This window comes from Nymphaea colorata, unplaced genomic scaffold, assembly GCF_008831285.2.
Source record: "Nymphaea colorata isolate Beijing-Zhang1983 unplaced genomic scaffold, ASM883128v2 scaffold0070, whole genome shotgun sequence".
Taxonomy (NCBI): Eukaryota; Viridiplantae; Streptophyta; class Magnoliopsida; order Nymphaeales; family Nymphaeaceae; genus Nymphaea; species Nymphaea colorata.
Genome location: NW_022204576.1, coordinates 18,276 through 37,395, shown reverse-complemented (window position 1 = coordinate 37,395; position 19,120 = coordinate 18,276). Strand labels below are relative to the sequence as shown.

At 46.9% G+C, this 19,120-nt stretch overlaps 3 protein-coding genes across 3 annotated transcripts; 1 reads left to right on the top strand and 2 right to left on the bottom strand.

Moving 5' to 3' along the window:
- Positions 1 to 7,050: 7,050 nt before the first annotated feature.
- On the bottom strand, positions 7,051 to 8,373 carry LOC116268049 (uncharacterized). Its single transcript, XM_031649879.1, is given in 1 exon segment — positions 7,051 to 8,373. A coding segment is annotated over 1 exon segment (1,323 nt).
- Positions 8,374 to 8,776: 403 nt separating this feature from the next.
- On the bottom strand, positions 8,777 to 10,152 carry LOC116268048 (uncharacterized). The gene is made up of 2 exons (XM_031649878.1): positions 10,132 to 10,152; positions 8,777 to 10,015 (listed from the first exon to the last, which is right to left on the bottom strand). Exons 1-2 carry the CDS (start codon positions 10,150 to 10,152, stop codon positions 8,777 to 8,779), a joined length of 1,260 nt encoding a protein of 419 aa, XP_031505738.1.
- Positions 10,153 to 10,220: 68 nt separating this feature from the next.
- On the top strand, positions 10,221 to 11,872 carry LOC116268047 (uncharacterized). The gene is made up of 3 exons (XM_031649877.1): positions 10,221 to 10,241; positions 10,404 to 11,387; positions 11,480 to 11,872. The coding sequence occupies exons 1-3, from the start codon at positions 10,221 to 10,223 to the stop codon at positions 11,870 to 11,872; spliced, it is 1,398 nt and encodes a 465-aa protein (XP_031505737.1).
- Positions 11,873 to 19,120: the final 7,248 nt, after the last annotated feature.

Below are 19,120 nucleotides of genomic sequence, written 5' to 3'. Positions count from 1 at the left end.
CCAACCCAACCCCAACCCCAACCCCAACCCCAACCCCAACCCCAACCCCAACCCCAACCCCAACCCCAACCCCAACCCCAACCCCAACCCCAACCCCAACCCCTTTATTTTTATCGAAAATATTATCCTTTATTGACTTAACTTCCAGCCACAGGGTGTCTTGTTGGTTCACCATTATAATGATGATTTTTGGATTAATCCTCCATATGCCATAATAATTAAATGACTGAGATATAGCACCTGCGTCACCAGAAGGATGAGTTCACTGCGCTGACGCACATCTACCTCGATTAGTTCACAGTCCTCAAGGAAACTGCGCCCTTCAAGTTCACCGTCCTCTGCAAGCCCTACCGCGGCAACCAGTTTGAGTACCAGATCAGCATAATGTTCGAGTACACCAAACAGTACCCCTTCACTCCCCTCAAGTACGAAATCGAACCCATCGCCGGCATCACCCGCGATAACATCACCACCATCACCAAAAAAATCGATTAGATCATCTTCAACAGTCAACAAAAACCCGTCGTTTTCGACATCGTAGAGGAAACCAGGAACTGGATCCACGAGTATTTGGTCGAGGGAAAGGCCTACGAGTAAGAGGAAGAAGTCATAGCCAAAAAGGTTGAGGTATTCGAACGCCCCAAATTCGCCGCCTTCACTCCAGTCACCCCCGAAACCTTCAACGCCTGGAAGAAGGACTTTGACTTACGCCACCGCGGCGACAAGGATAAGGTCAAGAAGGAACTGGATGTCAAGATATCGGGCAAGGAGTGGTTCCAGGGCAAACACGGAGAAGTAGTGGAGAGTGAGGAGGACGAATAGGAGGAGGAAGAGGAGGAGGAGATTGTGGAGAAGGTGGAGGTGGAGAACGAGCTGTTCCAAGGGTGAGGTGATGGTGTGACCTAATCACTCATAGCTTAAACTCTATAATTTTATTCATGGGGGCCACCAACAGCCAGTCGGTCAGCCACAAAGGCACCAGCCTCCCCGTCCTCGCCAGCAACAGCTACTAGCTCCACGCCCGTTCCTCTCCCAACGGACTCCTTCCTCCCCACTCCCTGCTCATTAGCAACATGGGCAAGCATCGCTTCGAACAGTGGCAAGGCTCGCTCAAACAGCTGTAGCGCTACAACGAGTACCTCTAGCTGCCCAAGCGCTACGTCTGGAGGGTAGATTGCCTGTGCTCGGAGTTCGGCGCGCTGGAAGTAGGCTTTAGTCGACTCAGATCTAGTATTAAGATGGGATATATACGTTAAATCACGAGATCAGCTACCGGTCCGTTCGCCAATAATTCTTCCAAGAGTACGAGCTGTGGTACATGCTGCTGCTGATCATCACGCTCCAGTTCAATATCGGCGAGGAAGTCAAGAAGGACTCCTATTGGAACATCCACCCGCAGAGCATCCTCATTACGCGCCAGGGATACGTCAAGATCCTCATGTCAGTCGCCCAGCAGGACAGGCAGGGAGAGCAGCTCGCCGAGTTTGTCCCTCCCGAAGAAATTCCCCTCCTCCTGCTCAAGCTCATCAAGAACACCGACGAGAGGGTCATGATGCGCATCAATAAGGACATCTCTGAGACCTTCCAGCTGGGACTCACGCTCCTTTCTGCAGCCAATCTTACCCACTACAATTCGCTCTACTCCCACACTCCGCTGCTCACACTGAGTCTTTAGCGTCTACAGGTGGCCCTAGACCAGCTCGCGCAGGCCAACCGGTACACCGTAGTGCTGTCCTCTCTCATCGCCAACCTCTGCAGCTTCAATCCCGCGCACCGCCTCTCAGGGCCGGAGCTGTGGGAGTGGGTCACTGACCACGCCGAACAGATAAGGAAGAAGAGCTCCTTCAGCTTCAAGTACCTGCCCCGCAAGATCTCCTCCCTGGTAGCTGCAAGGATCAAGGATAACCAGCAGGATCTACTGAGGAACTCCCGCCTCAAAATGGAGAGACTTAGTGCCTCACAGGTGGGGAGCAAGAGCGAAAAGTCTTCCTCTCCCTAGCGGCGCACCTTCTACGAGAAGCATCTGTACCAGCCTATCCACCAGATCGGCAAGCACGTTCCACCGCGCCATAGCCATCCCTCCCCTTGATATCTTCCACTACGCCACTTACCTTCTATTAAAGCATAGCCCTCTGGGAATAGGCGATTGCCCCTCTCCAGCCTCAATTATCTGCTCCTCCCCAGTTATGCCAGATATCCTATTATTATCTTTCTTATATTATGCAAAGAAATCATTTTTATTTCGCAAACGCAGTCGACTAAATTATTTTACTCCTCCTTCAGCAGTCTTGCCGTCCGCTGTCAGCAGCCTAGTCTGCGAAATTGGAGCCATTGCTGAGCAGTTGATTAAAATCATTTTTTATTAAGCACCAAATGAACAATCATTTCCTAATTCTGCGCAACCAGCGACGTTAGGGCGATACCGCGCCACTGAAGAGCGAAGAGGGAGAGTGGCCCTTGCCAGAGGCACCGAGGAAGCTGGTGAAGGCGAGACCGCTGGTGGTGAAGGCGCCGGGGGAGGGCAAGTGGTCCAAGAAGGAGCAGACCTCCTACATCAACTTCCTCACCACGCAGTACGACATCATGTGCAAGGGCAAGCTGCGCAAGACCAAGAAGATCTTCATCAAGATGGCCAAGAGCGTTAGGACGCGAGTGCCCGAACAGTGCCGCAGCCACCACCAAAAAATGATGGAGCTCCACGGTTCCCTCGAGGAAATCATCCGCTTCTTCAAGGAGGAGGTGTTTCCGCTCGGCGCAGAGCCGCAGGCGGTCTAGAAGACGGTGAAGACGGAGGTGAAATCGGAGGAGAGTGCCCTGCTGCCCCTCTACCGGCTGGAGCTGAGCGGCAACTGCGTGCGGTTGGAGATAAACGCTGATCGTGTGGCTTCATATTGACTCTATTTGTAAGGATATGGTGCAGTAATGCGCAGTGCCGGCTGAGGCAGTTAAATAGATCAGCTGAACTCGTCAGGTGCGTTGTTCTACCCCTCTCTGCCGATGCGCTCGTGGGTGTCGCCCTTCGCATCGTTATCGCGTGATTTGTTGAGGTGCCTTATCTTGCGGTTGCGCTTTCTACGCTCACGCGCACTCAAACTGCCCTCTTCCTTGCTCTACTCGCTATGTTCGCTCGATACATCACTAGATTTTTTCTAGGATTCCAATTCAGATCCTTTTCGGCTCTTCTCAGTGGTGTCCTCAATCTCCACTAGGACTTCTCCGTTTTCGGGGATGTCTATCATTTCCTGGAGGTCGCCGACGAGGGGGACGGACTCGCGGTGGATGGCTTTGAGTTGCTTGGGGGTGGGAGCGTAGAGGTACTGCAGGAAGAAGGAATACATGTTCATGAAGGCGAGTGTGAAGAATATCTTGGAGGCGGAGTAGGAGTATAGATCGTAGCCGCCCACGAAGAAAAAGACGACGGTGCTGATGAAGAAGGCGGCAGACAAGCCCATGAAGACATTGTGGCGGTAGAGCCGGTTGGGCTTGAACTTCAGCGTGTAGCAGTAGAGGTAGATGATGTAGATGCACGCTAGCGAAAACACAATGAAGGCAATCACCTCCATGGCGATCACCCCTCCAGAACTGATTTCCTCAAACGAAAACACTGGGTGATCCGTCGTCTGCGTAATTGCGTAGGCGACTGTGTATCCTAGTACCAGTGCGTAGAAGAGGAAGACGATGATGGCGATACCTGCAGTGATCATGTAGGTGGCGGTGTCTGGCTCTCCGCTGCGGATGCGGTTGAGGAAGAGGCTCCAGATGATGAACAGGTAGGCCACGAAGTTCCACAGGAAGAAGGAGCTCAGGAAGGACCTACGTGCAGCAACAACTACGAGAAGGGATTGGGGGCGATGACGGAGATGAAGTAGAGCTGGTCGTTGAAGGTGAGGGTGACTACTGACAGCACCTGGATGGCGCGCTGCTCCACCGACACCCGCTCCTTTGGCAGTAGCAGGATCAGCTGGTTGTACTTCACGAACACCGCGAAGGACACGATGAACAGTCCCACACGCAGGAAAATCGTGAAGTAGGAAAAGTTGGCGTTCACTACCTGTGACTACCTTAACCATCTTGTACGCTCAGCTCGTAGGTGTTCGGGGCAAGTGAACTGTTGGGAGAGAACTTTAGTTCCCAGTAAAAGTTGTCATTGGAGTTGAGTTTAGTCATCCAAAGGATGAAGAGACGGCGCTGGGGGAAGAGGTTCTTGACGGTTCCCACCAGCGATACGTTCTTGGAGGAGATCTGGTGGGTGACGTTGATGGCAGGGTCGATGTTGGCGGACGTGGCGGTCTCCCTCTCCGCAGCGTAGAGGGTGAAATTGACGACCTCGTTAAGCGCTTCCCACCCCGTGTAGTTGTCGGCCTTTACTGTCAGGTAAAGCACCAGGAACTGGTTGAGTGCCCTCAAGTTGCTCACGAACGCTCCTGACGTGGTGTAATTGCTATTGTCGTTGGCACAATGCACTGTTCGGTTTACAAGTTCGAGGTGGTGTTTGCAGTATTGTAGGCTGGAGCCTTGCACCCACTCCTGTTCGTTAACTGAGACTAGTGCCTGCGGAACTACGTAGTTGGGGGAGTACGGGCGAGGGCTGCGATTAAGGAGAGAAAGATGATGACGAGTATGATGACTGCGGGGTAGCAGATGAGCGTCCACTTCTTCTGGTCGTCTGCGTTGATGCGGATGGGTCTGCCTCACCGTTTAAGTACCCCTGGTCGCTGAAAGCAGCTCGCAGCACCTTCCTGCGCGACTACGAGTGGTTGGAGGAGAGCGGGTCGGGAATGCGCTCGTCTGTTTCTGCTGCTTGCATCGATTCAATTATAATGTAGTAGTTTTGGATATGCGAACCAATCCTCCCTCCCTCCTATCCTCACAATGCTGGATAACAACCTCATGCTTTGCCGCCTAAACACAGGCATCGTTTCAGACAAATAACAACTGTTTTGGTGGTCACAATTGGCATTTTGCGTCTATTCTTTCGATATAATAATGATGTCTGCGCTCATCCAGGGCTGTAAGATTCAGAGCAACGTTTCCTCCATCGACTTCAATAGTAGCTGCACGCACTTCGCCACTGGCGGTCGCGACTGTCCCTCCCTCCCTATTTAGCCATCAAGATCTTCGAGCTGCGCCTCCAGGACAAGTGTTGGTTTGACTGCAAGAAGACCATCGGCAAGTACAAAGGCACCAGCATCACCAAGACATGCGTTAGTCAGCTCGCCTGGAACAAGCACGGCAACGAACACATCGCCATCGGCACCACTTCCGGCTACGTCCTGGTCTACGAAGCTACAAATACTTACAAGAACATTCTCCAGGTTAAGGGACACGATGGTACGATCCGCCTTAGTAAGGAAACATTAATAACATCGAGTGGAACACTGGTTCAAGGGACTGCTTCGTTTCTTCCTCCTTTGAAAACTACATCCTGCAGTGGGACACGCGCCAGGCAGAGGCGGTGGCCAAGTACGAGTATTCAGACACAACAAAGATCCGCGACTTGAAATTCAGTCCGCATAACGAGCACCTACTAGCGGTGCAGTCGTCGACGAAGCTGGAGCTGAGCGACTACCGGATGGGGAACAAGGCAGTGTGCTGCTTCTAGATCCACGACAACGAATTGCAGGGCATAGGGGTGCAATGGGACCCTAACTGCGCCCACCGCATCGCCTCCGCTATCTCCAAGGAGATCAGTATCTTCGAGATCGTCCCCGAGGGCTTCCGTCTGAGCAATTCGCTGGCCCACTATTCCCTTATCAAATCCTTCTACTGGATGCGCACTAAGGAAAACCACTTTGGAGTGCTGGGCGAGCACCCCGAGAAGAATATTTTCTTCTACGACCTGGAGGACAGGAACCGCATCTCCTACATGTACGGGGGTCATGGGCGCTCCATCGACTGCTGGAAGATGGACCATGACGAAAGCATCCTCCTTTCCGCCTCCAACATCAAGGAAAAGAGCGGCAGAAATACCGGCGGCGGCAGCTGGGGTGTCCTCGTTGGCCAGTACACCGACAACTACTACGACCCCAACGAGCCAAAGTACAATTACCCTCTCACCTTCGACAACAACCACGCTCTCGCGTTCTGCCTCACCCACGACGACCACCCCAAGAAGACCCTCTCCGCATCTTCCTCCTTCCACCGCAAGAAGAGCAACAAACTGAAGCAGACCAGTCCCCTCGTCTACGCCTTCACTGATGGGCTCGACTGGAACGAACGCGAAATCAAACTTCCTTCCGTCAAGGAGGAGTTCCTTTATCTCTACAAAAACTATATAGTCGAGGGGAAGAACGAAGAAATTGCTTTGAATAACTCACAGGTGGCGAAACGAGTGGGGAAGCACTTGGCGGCTTCAGTGTGGAAACACCTCTTCCAGTTCGCCTTCCCCCCCGAAACGCAGGAACACACAATCGACTCCCTCTACGAGGAGAAGCTGGAGGTAGACACTGAAATTATCGAGAACAGAGTGACTCTCTTCAACCGCCTGCAGCTCGCCAAGCAGCCCAAGAAGGTCAACGTGCTCGACGTCCTGCAGGAGCTGGTCGACGAGAATGAGCTGCAGTCTGCAGTCATTGCTGCCATTTGCCTCATGAATAAGGCGCCTGCCCTCATCCCCGAGGACTTCATGCACAAGATATTCACACCCTACATCGAGCTGCTGCACAACTTCGAGCTCTACGAGGTAGCTACTGACACCATAATGCTCACGCGCAACAAGGCCTTCACGGACATTACAGAGCGGGGCACCGCCTACAACATCGCATGTGGGTGGTGCAAGGAGTCCATCTCCAAGGGCAACTGCAGGTGCAACAAGCTATGCGTGATCTGCGAAGGCAGTCTTAGCGAGCGTATGGTCATCTGGTGCAAGTACTGTGGACACGGCGGACACGCGCTTGAGTACGAGAAGTGGTTCAAGGAGGATAGAAAGCAGCTCTGTCCCCATGGATGTGGTCACGCATGCTTCATGCCAGATGATTTTTGACATACATTATTATCACATATGGCATTATTATGGTAGTATACATGAGGAGGATGATGAGCGCAGATACATCATATAAAATCATCCTCTTCCTCCTCGTATTCGGGAGCGTCGTTGATGAGGTGGTCGACCTCGATCTTGTAGCGGAGGAAACCGCCCAGACCGGAGAATCCCTTGAGGAATTGGGTGCCTTCGGGGGACTTATCGGTGACGAACTCGATATCACAGCCGTAGTCCTTGTAGTGGACTGCGAGCCATTCGGGAAGACTGGTGGGTTCGTTCTCTTCCTCGACTGGTTCGAGGACAGCGCCAGTGTCCTTGTCCTTGAAGAGCTCGGGATTGGTGGCCTGGTTGGGTTTCACGAAGATGGTGGAGAAGTTCTGAGTTTCGGTGTTCTTGAGCTTGATGCGGATGTAGTCGAGATCTTAGTAGCAGACGATCCTGCCGACTGCGCCGGACTCGATGAGCTTCATGGTGTCCTGCACTCCGTAGATGACCATACCGTCCCCGATGGCGATGTGGTCGAAGAAGCTGGAGATCAGTGCCTTCTCCTTCATGAACTTAATGTTGAGCAGTGACTCGGCGGACTTCTCGATGGCCTGGTTGAGTCCGTTTTCGAAGCCGTAGGAGACGTCGATGATGTTGACCACCTTCACCTGCAGGCGGGGATCGAACATATCGGTCTTGTTGAGGTCGTTCTTGAAGTCTGCGCTACCGGCAAGCACGAGTCCTGTGACGTTACAGCGGTTGTCAGTGATGAAGGTCTGAGCTGCGACCTCGCACACCTTTCTCAAGTAGTTGTGGCGCTTCTCCTCTCTGAGACGCGCAAAACGCACAGAGGATTGACCTCCCTTATGGTGCTTTTTGGGAAGTTCGACAGTGAACTTGTTGAGAATTTCCCTGGCGTTACCCTGGAGGGTAGCGTAGAGGGCGCCATTACCGTCGACCACGATAAAGCCGAAGGGAGGCTCGTTGATGAGCAGCTCCTTTTTGAGCTCGTCCAGGTAGAACTTGGAATCGCAGTTGTAGACGGAGAGGTTGACCGGCTTGAAGGGCTCAAAGTCACAGATCAGCTTCTTCTCAGTAGTGGAGGTCTCATCCATGATCCTGCCGGTGAACAGCACAAGTCCATTGTCTGGAGCTCTCTGGTAGAGCTTTAGTCGCTCGCGAGCAGACTTCTGTGCCTCTATCACTGCAGCAGCGTTATTCTTATCCTTGATCTGTGCAGCCTTGCCTGACTCTTCGTTGAGGAGTCTGGTGATATCGGAGACGTTTTTCCTGGGAGGGATGATGATGGTGACGACTGAGCCTGAGATCTTGGCAGTCTCCAGCCGGTGGAAGAGCTTTTTGAGGCGGAAGACCTCGATTGAGTGGTCAATGGTGTTGTTCTCCATTCGTTGTTGAATTATTATACCAACATCTAGTTGGGTACACTTAGCGTACCCTATTTCTTTTACCGCATAAACTATCAACAGGAAAATATCAGTTGTGGGAAATGTGGTTAAAGTTCCGCCACTTGATCGGAGCCAGCTGGGTCTCGAAAAGCAGCTCGCTTTCAGTAGCCTTGGGCAACTTACTCACAGGTATCTTCTTGCCCAAGGTTTAGCTCTGTTTCTATTTTCGCACTCTTTTGTAGAGGTTGATCCTGTTGATGGATGCCTTTACCGACTTCTCCTCTTTCTCCTTCTCCTTGCTCTTCTCCTCGAGATTTGCCACGTTACTGGATGCTCTGAAGGTTCTATTGGCTGCGGGAGCCTTCCCCTTGCTGCTTGGCACCGCGGAGTAGCGCTTGTTGACCTACTTGATGTGCTCGCGCTTCTCGTTGAGGGCGGGACGGTTGAGCTGATTAGTCGTCCGCTGTCCCTTCAGCTTCTCCAGCTTTACGCTTTCCTTGTTTGGCTGAAAGGAGTTGAAGCGCTTCCTGTCGCTGTGGCTCTGCTGGCCCACCTGGCTGATAGCCTTCTTGTTCAGTGTATGCAAGGGGAGCAGCCTCCTCTCTCCCTCCTCTTTGGTGACTGGAATTTTGATTTTTCCGTTTTCGTAGTAGCCTTTTTCAACCATTTTTCCTCCCTCCCACACCTCTCCCTCCCCGTTCTGACTGCCCTCGAACCACTCACCCTTGTAGAAGGATTCAGTGTCCCAGTGCATTTCTCCGAAGCCATGCCTAAGATCCTCCACGAAGCTTCCCACGTAGTAGCTGCCTCCTCCCCACGTATACTTTCCCTCTCCGTTACGTTTGTCGTTGATGTAGGTTCCTTCGTACTTTTCTGTTCCGAACTGCCACACTCCGTAGCCGAAACGAAGTCCGTTTTTGAATTCTCCCCTGTAGACTGATCCGTTGCTCCAGAAGTAAGCGCCATTGCCTTCAGGCTTGCCGTTGGAGTAGTGTCCCTCGTACCTGTCGCCGTTGTTGAATAGCTCAATGCCCTTGCCGTGCTTGTAGCCGTTCTTAATGTCGCCCTTGTACTCGGAGAGGGCGGAGCGGATGAAGCCCTCGCCCTCTGGCTTGTTGTATTTCCAGGAACCCGAGTAGAATTCATCGCCAGACTGCCACTTGCCCTGTCCATGCTTCATGCCATTGACGAAGCAACCGTGGTAGACGTCCTGATTTGCCCAAAAAAACAGTCCGTTGCTGTCTTCAGGCTTGTTGTTCACGAACTTTCCCACGTAGATGTCTCCGCCGATGTACTCCAGTCCGTAGCCGTACTTGCAGTTGTTCTGAAAGTACCCTTCATAGAAGCGCATCTGTTCGCCTCGGTAAAGCAGCAATCCGTAGCCGTGGTAGAGTTCGTTGCAGACCTCCCCGAGGTAGACGGTGGCTACCGAGCGGTAAAGCACCAGCTTACCGAACTCCTTGAGCTGGGAGAGAGCGAGCTTCTGTAGGAAGTCGTTAGGGTAGTTGATGAGGGCGTCGCTGGCCTCCTCCTCGCCGCGCAGGAACTCCTCGATGACCTCCTTCTTGCGGGACAAGAGCACGCGATCGAAGAGCACGTGACCGGAGTCAATGGTGTCGGTGGCCTCCACGGTGCCCTGCGCCTTATTTTATTCGCTCATTTGTTATAATTATTAATCACGAAAGATCGATGGTCCGGCCGCCTCCCCGCCTCCATCTTGTAACTCTGATATAATTCGATACTTCATAATATGCTCACCAAAAACAGCTTCAAATGCATTCTTTCACCCTTATTGCTTCCTCTTTGGGTGATTGGAGAGAAGGTGGTCCAACGGGATGCTTTTGAGTATGGGGATTATATGCAGTAGCGTATGGTTGTAGATTAATTATTTATTTTTTGTGATGAGTCTCCGATTGGGCTGTCTTTTGGTGCTGCTTCTCGCCGCCCAAGCTCTAATCTTCCCTCCCCCAGTGGTGGAGGAGTACACTGCTGGCTACCTGTAGCTGAACCACGTCTGCAACCTCTTCCAGCAGCCCACCACTGTTGATGCCATTAACTCACAGTATTACCTCAACAAGGTCCTCAGGCGCGTCAACGGCAACAGCGACTGCCAGCGCTCCCTCACCTTCAAGAAGGACTTGCACACCCTCATCACTCCCTCTCCCGCCTTCCACCTCAAGCCAGAAGGATATGAGATCGAAGTCAACGCCAACGGCATCTTCATCTCCTACGCTGACTACTCCGGCTACGTCTATGCGCTCGAGTCACTCTCGCAACTCATCAAGCAGAACCGCATCCCCTTCGTCAAGATCCAGGATCAACCTCTCCTCGAGTACAGAGGCATCATGATCGATTCTGCACGTCACTTCCTCGGAGTAGCAGCTATCAAGCGGCTCATCGAGTCTATGCCTCTTTCCAAGCTCAATATCTTGCACTGGCACTTGGTCGATGACGAGTCCTTCCCCATCAAGTTAGGATCTCACCCCGAGCTTTCCGAGAACAGCAGGTACGGAGCCAAGCAGATCTACACTCCCGACGATGTGAGAGCCCTCATCAAGGTGGCTGACCTCAACGCCGTCAAGATCATCCCCGAAATCGACACTCCCGCCCACGTTCGCTCCTGGGGACTCGCACCAGAGTGGAAGGCCAAGAACATCACCATCAAGTGTAACGGCGGAACCGGCTACAATGGCCAGTTCGATCTCTCCAAGCCAGAAGTCTTCGGACTCGCCCAAGATGTTGTCAAAGAGATTGATGCACTCTTCAAGGATTCGCCCTACATCCATCTAGGAGGCGATGAGGTGTCTTCAGCCTGCTGGAACCTGCGTCCTGAGATCCAGAACTTCATGAAGCTGAAGAACATCAAGACCTACGGTGAGCTGCAGATGTACTGGCGTTTCCAGCTCAAGCAGGTGCTTCCCGCCAACCGCAAAGTCATCTTCTGGAGAAATGATGCACAGAATGTCACTACCTCCGCCGATGACGTCCTCCACTACTGGGGTGCCCAGACTGACGTCGCTACTAGTAAAAAATATTCTATTTAGTCACCTCCGGCTCCAGCAGCAAGATTATCCTTTCCCCCTCAGACATCCTTTACCTTAACAAGGGACAAGGCAACCTTTGGCTCAACGGCACTCAGGGCACCTACAGCGTCTGGAGACAAATCTACGAGAACTTCGTCGTCTTCCCCACCGGAGTCGACAAGAACAGGATCCTCGGCGCTGAAGTTTGCCTCTGGGGTGAAGTCTCCAACGAGGACACCCTTGAGAACAACTTGTGGATGCGTTCCTCCGCCTTTGCCGGCAGAGTGTGGAGCTCGACCATTCTGAAGACCCACGAGCTGGTGGGCAACCTGGTGGCCATCCAATATGCCCTCTATGACATGAACGTCGACGCCTCCCCCGTCACCAGTGAGTTTTGCGAGCACAAGCCCGAGATGTGCTGGCCTCCCGCACAGGCAGAGCAGAAGAAGGAAGAAGCGATCGTGACTGAAGTTTGATCATCTGATTCACACCATCAATCCTCTGTGCTTATAAAGATTGATAAGATGTCTGAGATCCAGGTTGTGCTGGTCCACAAGAAGAGCGAGGAGCGGCAGGAGGAGGGCCTTTCTGAGCAGGAGAAGCGGGTCTCCGAGATTAAACTCACCAACCACCTCATCAAGGAGGTCAGCTTCAATAGCACCAATAACCGCTTCGAATTCCTGGAGCAACTGCTCAGGAAGGAGCACGACCAGTTCATCGCCACCGTCACTGAAGCTATCAATAAACAAGTAAACATCCCGCCACCAAGAAATAAGTCATCAAGCAGATGAAGAATCTCCATAAACAGATCAAGGAATTAAGGATGCCAGTTATAAACTTCAATAGAATCTTAGCACAGTCGCAGGAGATGGTGAGATTGAAAAACGAGTCTGACAAGAACAGCAAGCTTTCCCAGGGCATGCTGATGGCTTTGTCCAAGATATAAAAGGAACTCGATAACTACGAGCAGAAGCAATCGCCTTCTGGCAAGGAGAAATAGCTGGATGGAATACTCATGTGATCAATTACTATAACAAAAAATCAATCAATTTTGCCTGCGAGCGTTCTGAGCGTTTTGCTCCCTTATTATTCTGTTTGTCTGCTTCACCTCATCGATGAACTTATCGGTAATTCCTGACTTTTTCTCCACTAGGGGCTCCTCCTTGATAGCTTCAACTGGCTGCTGCCTCTTGGGACGACCGAATCCCATCAAGTCGTTGATGATGTCGTCATTGTAGCCAGGCCTGCTTTGAAGTCTGTTTGGAGCTTTTATCTCCTTTTTGGCGTCTTTCTTGGCATCTGCTGGGTTAATAGAAATCTGTGACTCCTTTTCCTTAATGGGAGACTCAATCTACAAGACTGGCTCAATGCTGGAAAGCAGTCTTGAAGCCAATCCGTTCTTCTGTGAAGTGAACTTTTCAGTCTTCCTTGTCACTCTAACGATCTCAGAAGCATTTTATCCGGTTGGATGCTAGAATTTCTCAGTCTTGGTTCTCTCCTTCACTAACTACTTGGTGGGCGTAAGGAATTTTCCTCCTCCAACCTCTACAAGGTTTTTGTGCTGCGACTTTTCGCCCGCAAATTAGTTAACCGAATACTGGACTTCATCATCAGCATCATGCTTGAATCTAACATCCTTGATGTCCCTGTAGCTTCGAATAGATTTTCCGTCAGTTCCTAAGTGTCTCAAATGGATGAGCTCTGCTTCAATGTGTTCTGAGTCTCCACCAGATTCAGATGCGTTTTTGATGAACTTGACTCCATTTTATGCAATATCTGACTTCTCTCCCAGCTTAACTGTGTCGATGAACTTGAAGTCAATGTGACCATCATGCTGGAAATCGATATGCTTGCGTGATTTCCTCTTGAATTCGTGATGATCAACATTTGAGCGTTGCATGAACCTGTTTGAGCGCACTTGTGACTTCATTTAACTCTATAACAGTTTTGACTCGCCGACTTCCTTGATCGATGATGGTTCGTTGACGTTTATAGTGATTCCCTCTTTGATCTTTGAACCGATCTATTTAGGAGCAGAAGCCACCAATTTACGCTCAGGAGTTGTCTTTTTAGGAGTAGCTGGTCTGGCTTATTGCTGCTTCTTTTCAGGTTATTGATTCCTTTGCCTGCGAATAGGCTTTTTGTTGAATCCAAGGAGATCATCAATTAAGTCATTATTAAATTCAACTGGCTTTGAAACTGCTGATGCACCTGCTTCATTCTTTAGCACTGAAACTTAAGGCTTTTTAGCAACGACCACATCTACTTTCTTGACTGGAGATAGAGAGGCCTCCTTTGGAGGGGAAACCTCTTTCTTAGGAGGAGAAACTTCCTTTTTGGGAGGAGAAGGTTATACCTTTTTCGTAGGTGATGCTACGATTTCTTTTGGAGGAGAAACTTCCTTTTTGGGAGGTGAAACCTATGCCTTTTTCGCAGGTGAAGGAACAATCTCCTTTGGAGGGGAAGTTTCCTTTTTGGAAGGAACGGGTGAAGCCACAACTTGCTTTGGAGGAGACACTTATTTCTTCGGTGGTGAAGGCTATGCCTTTTTCGCAGGTTAAACTGGCTAAGCAACTTTTGAAGTTCGAGACACTGCTTTCTTTGATGCAGCATTGCTAACTTTATCAGTTTATTCTTTTTTAATTGGTGTTTAAAGCTGCTTTACTTATACAACTGCCTTTTACTCCTTTTTCTCTACGTTTGGTGTTTTCACCGATGTTTATTTCTTGTTTGATGTCTTAGAGGGGACTTCGGATATTTTGCTGTTTTTACTGATGAAGTTGATGGCTGGGGTGTCGTCTGGAGCAACCCTAATGATCCTTTCTGATTTGATTTAATTGGCGAACTTTTCTGACTTTGTCCTTTCCTTAGTGACGACCTTGTTGGGAGTCATGCTTGCGTTTCTGGGTGCAACTTCAACATAGTTCTTGATATGGCTCTCATCCACTTCCTTTATGGAGTATCTGACTTCATCGTCGGCATCATGCTTAAAGTGGACATTCTTGATATCTCTGAAGCTTCGGACTGACTTTCCATCAGAACCAAGTCTTTTAAGATGGATGATTTCAGCTTCGATGTGCTTCTCATCACCTCCAGATTCAGTAGGATTCTTGATGTACCTGATATCGTTTTCCTTCACTTATGATTTTTTGCCCTCCACTTTGACGTTTTCGATAAATTTAAAATCGATATGCCCTTCGTGCTGGAAATCGATATGCTTTCTTGACTTTCTGCTGAGAACTGATCGCTGTGACTTCTGAGGAGAAGAGACTTCGCTAAACCTATTTGATCTTGTGGGTGATCTAATATCAATTTCCTTCTTCTCTTCCAATTTCTGCTGTATCACGTTCAAAGACTTCTTAGAAGCATCGCTTTTCTTCTCATTAGCTTGTATCTTTGACTTTTCAGCTGGGATGGCAACAACTGATCTGCTTTTTTCACTTGGTTCAGGCTCAGGAGCATCAATTTATATTGGGAAGATATCCTTTTTATTAAAAGTTCTCTCTGATTTTGTTTTATTCTTAATAGTTGACTTCACAACTTAATCTACTTTTATCAAATTAGCATTGTTTTAGATGATCTTAGACCCACTTTCTGCATTCTTTACGCTTTTTGTTGACTTTTTGTCGATCTCAATTCGGCTAGCAGTCTATTTAGCCGGTTTAACGCTATCTGCGTTTGAAAATTCAGGCTTGTTTTCATATTAGACGATGGAAAGCATAAATGACTTATTGTCAACAGGAGGCTTAGTATCAGCATATTTGATCTATATTCTGCCCTTAGAACGATCGCTTGCGCTCACCCTGCTTGGACTATCCTGCTTAGCAGCAACAACCTATTTCGATTTTTGACTTTTTTCACTCTTTTTACCCTATGATGGCTCTTTCTTTTCAGATTGAGGCCTAATAGTATAGTTAACCACTGACTCGTTAATTGCAAAGTTTTTATTACTTTTACTACGATTTGATAATGACTTTTTGTCAAAAGCAACTTAGACTTATTTTTCACTCTTAGTATCTTTCTGAAGAGCATATTAGGTTTAGTGGATGATAGTTTTCTTTTCAGAACCTTTTGGTTTTATTTATTTGTCTGTTTCTACTTGTTATGAGATGTGGCTTGGAGGCAATGGTGTAGGCTGTTCGACTTCAAAATATCCAATATATTATTCTTCCAGTTATCCTGATGACTCAGATGTAATTGTCTTTTTCTTTTGAATGATAAGATGCTCAGTAGGTTAGGAAGTAGGGTCAGACTCATGATGTTGTTCATTTGGTGACACAATTGTAATGGTATGACTATGGTATTGTGGAATCGGAGAAATTTAGGAGATAAAAAGAGGATTTTAAGATGAAGGAGTTTGATCCACGATAAGGATAGGAGATATAGTAGAAGGATGCAATTCGTGAGAAGGATGAGTAGGAGAAGTAATAAAGGGAGGCTAAATTTAGGAAACAAAAATTTGTTAACTGATAATGACAGGAGAAGGCCTAATCTAAAGGTTTGTAGTTTAAACAGTAACAGTTGGTTTTTCTTGATAAATTGGAATGTGTCTGATGGGTTATACAAAAACTGGATTTTCTTGATGAATTTGAATGTGCTTGATAGGTTATACAGCTGGCGTTTCTTCATGAATTTCAATCTGTTTGATGGGTTATACAGCTGGTTTTTCTTGATAAATTGGAATGTGTCTGATGGGTTATACAAAAACTGGATTTTCTTGATGAATTTCAATGTGCTTGATAGGTTATACAGCTGGCGTTTCTTCATGAATTTCAATCTGTTTGATGGGTTATACAGCTGGTTTTTCTTGATAAATTGGAATGTGTCTGATGGGCTATACAAAAACTGGATTTTCTTGATGAATTTCAATGTGCTTGATAGGTTATACAGCTGGCGTTTCTTCATGAATTTCAATCTGTTTGATGGGTTATACAGCTGGTTTTTCTTGATAAATTGGAATGTGTCTGATGGGTTATACAAAAACTGGATTTTCTTGATGAATTTGAATGTGCTTGATAGGTTATACAGCTGGCGTTTCTTCATGAATTTCAATCTGTTTGATGGGTTATACAGCTGGTTTTTCTTGATAAATTGGAATGTGTCTGATGGGTTATACAAAAACTGGATTTTCTTGATGAATTTCAATGTGCTTGATAGGTTATACAGCTGGCGTTTCTTCATGAATTTCAATCTGTTTGATGGGTTATACAGCTGGTTTTTCTTGATAAATTGGAATGTGTCTGATGGGTTATACAAAAACTGGATTTTCTTGATGAATTTCAATGTGCTTGATAGGTTATACAGCTGGCGTTTCTTCATGAATTTCAATCTGTTTGATGGGTTATACAGCTGGTTTTTCTTGATAAATTGGAATGTGTCTGATGGGTTATACAAAAACTGGATTTTCTTGATGAATTTGAATGTGCTTGATAGGTTATACAGCTGGCGTTTCTTCATGAATTTCAATCTGTTTGATGGGTTATACAGCTGGTTTTTCTTGATAAATTGGAATGTGTCTGATGGGTTATACAAAAACTGGATTTTCTTGATGAATTTCAATGTGCTTGATAGGTTATACAGCTGGCGTTTCTTCATGAATTTCAATCTGTTTGATGGGTTATACAGCTGGTTTTTCTTGATAAATTGGAATGTGTCTGATGGGCTATACAAAAACTGGATTTTCTTGATGAATTTCAATGTGCTTGATAGGTTATACAGCTGGCGTTTCTTCATGAATTTCAATCTGTTTGATGGGTTATACAGCTGGTTTTTCTTGATAAATTGGAATGTGTCTGATGGGTTATACAAAAACTGGATTTTCTTGATGAATTTCAATGTGCTTGATAGGTTATACAGCTGGCGTTTCTTCATGAATTTCAATCTGTTTGATGGGTTATACAGCTGGTTTTTCTTGATAAATTGGAATGTGTCTGATGGGCTATACAAAAACTGGATTTTCTTGATGAATTTCAATGTGCTTGATAGGTTATACAGCTGGCGTTTCTTCATGAATTTCAATCTGTTTGATGGGTTATACAGCTGGTTTTTCTTGATAAATTGGAATGTGTCTGATGGGTTATACAAAAACTGGATTTTCTTGATGAATTTCAATGTGCTTGATAGGTTATACAGCTGGCGTTTCTTCATGAATTTCAATCTGTTTGATGGGTTATACAGCTGGTTTTTCTTGATAAATTGGAATGTGTCTGATGGGCTATACAAAAACTGGATTTTCTTGATGAATTTCAATGTGCTTGATAGGTTATACAGCTGGCGTTTCTTCATGAATTTCAATCTGTTTGATGGCCTCAGCATGTTCCTTTATTTCATGTTCTTTAAATTCTTAAGGCTATATTATCACTTCATTATGTTCATTCTTTTTATTTCCTTGTAATGATTCGATAGTGAAAATTCCATGCACTTCAAAATTATGTTAATCTATTATCTCGTGCTCTATTTTATTTTCTGTTTGATGATGATTTCCTTTTATTTTTTCATTTAATTATTTTTAATCATGTTGCCTATGTTACCTCTATTCATACTCGTTTGGCTCTTAAACCTTCTCATTCTATTTCTTTTTTTCTTTGCCTATTAATGACTCGATAGTAAATATGCCATGCTCTTAAAACTTTTCTTCATGAATTATTTATGGAACTATTGTCGTCTCTTTTTCATGCGTATGAGTAATTTTCTTCTCCTCTTATTTCTTTATTTTTTCTTCGTGATGATGTTACTTTTATTAAAATTGTTCTGGTTCTTCAACTAATTAATTATGTTTCTTTGTGTTTCCTATTAATGATTAGATTGTGAATATACCATGTTCTTCAAACTTCTCCTCATGGATAATTTATGGTACAATTTCAGTTCCGATTTAATGTTTATCAATTATTTTCTTTTTCTGCTATTATTGTCTTCTTTCCTCTTCCTTATGCTATCTTTATTCAAATTCTTCTGGTTCCAAAATGGATTAAAATTATTTCTTTTTATTTTTATCGTTTAATGATTCGATAGTGAAGATGCCATGTTATTCATACTTATCTTCTGTGATGATTTCTGGCTTGTGATGGATGATGTCATTGTGGTCATTGTGTTCTACTTCTATCTTTGAAGGAGGATTTTCGTGATGAATTTCATGATCAAAGATGATGGTTGATGGTTCAATCCTGCTATTAATTGCCACTTTACTCTCATATAGTCCCTTGTTTATGTCATAAGTGGGGGTTTTGTTGGCTAGTTGGTTTTCTGCCTTTCCGATTTATTTAGAAACTAGTATCCTAGCTTCCTTGATTGGCTTTTCCTCTCCTTTTGAAATAATCTTTGGAACAATCTCCTTCACTGTTCGAATCTTTGTAGACGTACCAATCTTTGATTCCTTTGATTTGGGAATTTCGACACCAGGACGCAGGTAAATGTGTTCTCCCTATCTCTTGGAGACTGAGGAAACAGTGAGTTTGTTATTCGGCTTGCTATTATCTCCTGGAGTGACTGTAGAAGCAGCGAAATTATTTGATTTAATAGAAGAAGCTGCGCCAATTGTTGGGACTACAGTGCTAATTGCTAGATTTTTGCTTAGTCCTTTAGGACTGGTGGGGCTCAAAGCTTTCTCTTTGTTCTTTGGGCTCAGGATAGTAGGTGATGAAACTGGGGATTTTGCTTTGTCGTTTTTTCCAGTTACTATAGGTGCAGGCCTATCCGGCTTGATGTTTTTCATACTAATCGGGTCC